Source organism: Protobothrops mucrosquamatus, unplaced genomic scaffold (genome assembly GCF_001527695.2).
Source record: "Protobothrops mucrosquamatus isolate PMUCROS unplaced genomic scaffold, P.Mucros_1.0 scaffold_96, whole genome shotgun sequence".
Taxonomy (NCBI): Eukaryota; Metazoa; Chordata; class Lepidosauria; order Squamata; family Viperidae; genus Protobothrops; species Protobothrops mucrosquamatus.
Genome location: NW_015386172.1, coordinates 395,757 through 397,445, shown reverse-complemented (window position 1 = coordinate 397,445; position 1,689 = coordinate 395,757). Strand labels below are relative to the sequence as shown.

The 1,689-nt window shown below is 34.1% G+C and overlaps 1 protein-coding gene across 1 annotated transcript in view; it reads right to left on the bottom strand.

Moving 5' to 3' along the window:
- Window positions 1–898: 898 nt before the first annotated feature.
- LOC107286494 (cilia- and flagella-associated protein 44) overlaps window positions 899–1,689 on the bottom strand; it is a gene marked incomplete at its 5' end in the record, with an annotated part of 39,837 nt that continues 39,046 nt past the window's right edge. Inside the window, 1 exon segment of the mRNA XM_029283951.1 lies at window positions 899–1,197. Within this exon segment, the coding sequence (XP_029139784.1) occupies window positions 999–1,197 (199 nt within the window).

The following is a 1,689-nucleotide window of genomic DNA, read 5'->3' as shown; positions in this document are numbered from 1 at the left end:
GATCAAAAGCTCACACAAATGGTTCATTAATGCATAGTAAGTGAACAGCAGTCTTTTAACAATATTGTTGTGTTCTTTGCATTTTTTGGAGTCCTGAGAGGTTCTAGATGTTCTGTTATAGGGTTTAGGTTTATTTGGCAAAGATATTTATTCATTGGCTGCCATATTTCATCTCTTGCTTTAATCAAACTATACCTACTAAATTTTCTCTACAGTAGCTCACTAAAAGCTCGCATTTCCAAGCCACAAACAAATAGATTCTCTTACCTTCCTGCCCTACTGTCCTGAAAGAAAATTCACATTTTTAACACTTTTGGAAAGACCACCAGGGTTGGAGTATCTGAATTTCAGGAATTCTGTTCCGGAAGAGAGGTACAGTAACAAACATACTTTCCTAGGTCCCATCTGATAGCATTCTTTAATTGAAGGAACCCAGAGTATGCTCACCCTGTCAGGTCCCTTGAGATAAGCAGAAATAATTAGAGAAAAGCCTACCCTTTGCTATGAAGAGCTTTGCATGTGATAACCAGCATTCTGGATATCCAAAGGAAGCCAATGATATTCTCCCATTAGAATTGTTACATATTAAGGTAACAATTAAGGTATTAAGGTATCCATGCCACAACATTCTGGATCAGCTGCATTTTCTGTGTTTTTAAGGGCTATCCCATGTTGAACACATTGTAATAATCAAGATGGGAATGAGCAGGACTTCTGATCTAGAAATGGATCCAGCTTGTGTCCAATAAAAATTTGTGCAAAGGTCTTTGTTGGCACAGTTGCCTTTGAGCAAGGACCAAGTCTAAAATACCCAAGTTGTACACCTATTATATCTGGGTATGGAACAAAACTGAACAACTTTGTTCAACAATACTAAGATTGGTTGTTTTATGTATGCTAAAAAGCAATTTAAGCAGTTAGAACATACAGTGGAACCCAACAATAAAAAATAAATGCTAACTCATCATAAAACTCAAGGTACAACCCCACATTAACCCTTATTCCCCATGAAGAAAAGAAATCAATATACATACTTCTCTAAGGAGCTGCATGTGTTTGGGCAATTCACTATTGATCCGGAGCAATTCCTGAAACTCCTGCCTGAATAAAACCAGTTCTTTTCTCTTCAAATATTTCTTATATTCTGCAGTACTCATTATCTGATCATATTCTCTTTTTTGCTTGGCATTCTCAATACTAGAAATGTGAGAAAAATATGAAATGGAGCCAGAACAATTAATCTTTCCCAAAACCAATATACAGTGAAATTATGAAGCTTGACTAAAGAAAAGCAGTGTGTTTCATTAGATTGAAGGGAGTCTATAATTATGTTGAATGGAATCTTTTGGATAGGGACCTATTTATTTAATATATTGTAGAAACAAAAAAAGTTTTTTTTTTTTTTCAATATAAAATTTTTATTTTTATCATAAAAAAAAAGAAATACATCACAGATATTACACAATGTTATATCCCATCCCCCCACCCCTCCAGACTTCCCAAACCAACCTAGGCTGATATTCAAATACAAGTAAACAAATATTAATATCTCTAACTCCAAAGTCTAAACTTAAACAATCCATCTCCTCCGTATTAATAAAAATTATTCATTTAGTTAGTTCTTCAAATATCCAAAATCTTTACCATTTCAGCAAGATAGTTTAACACCATCCCTTACTTATACAAAAA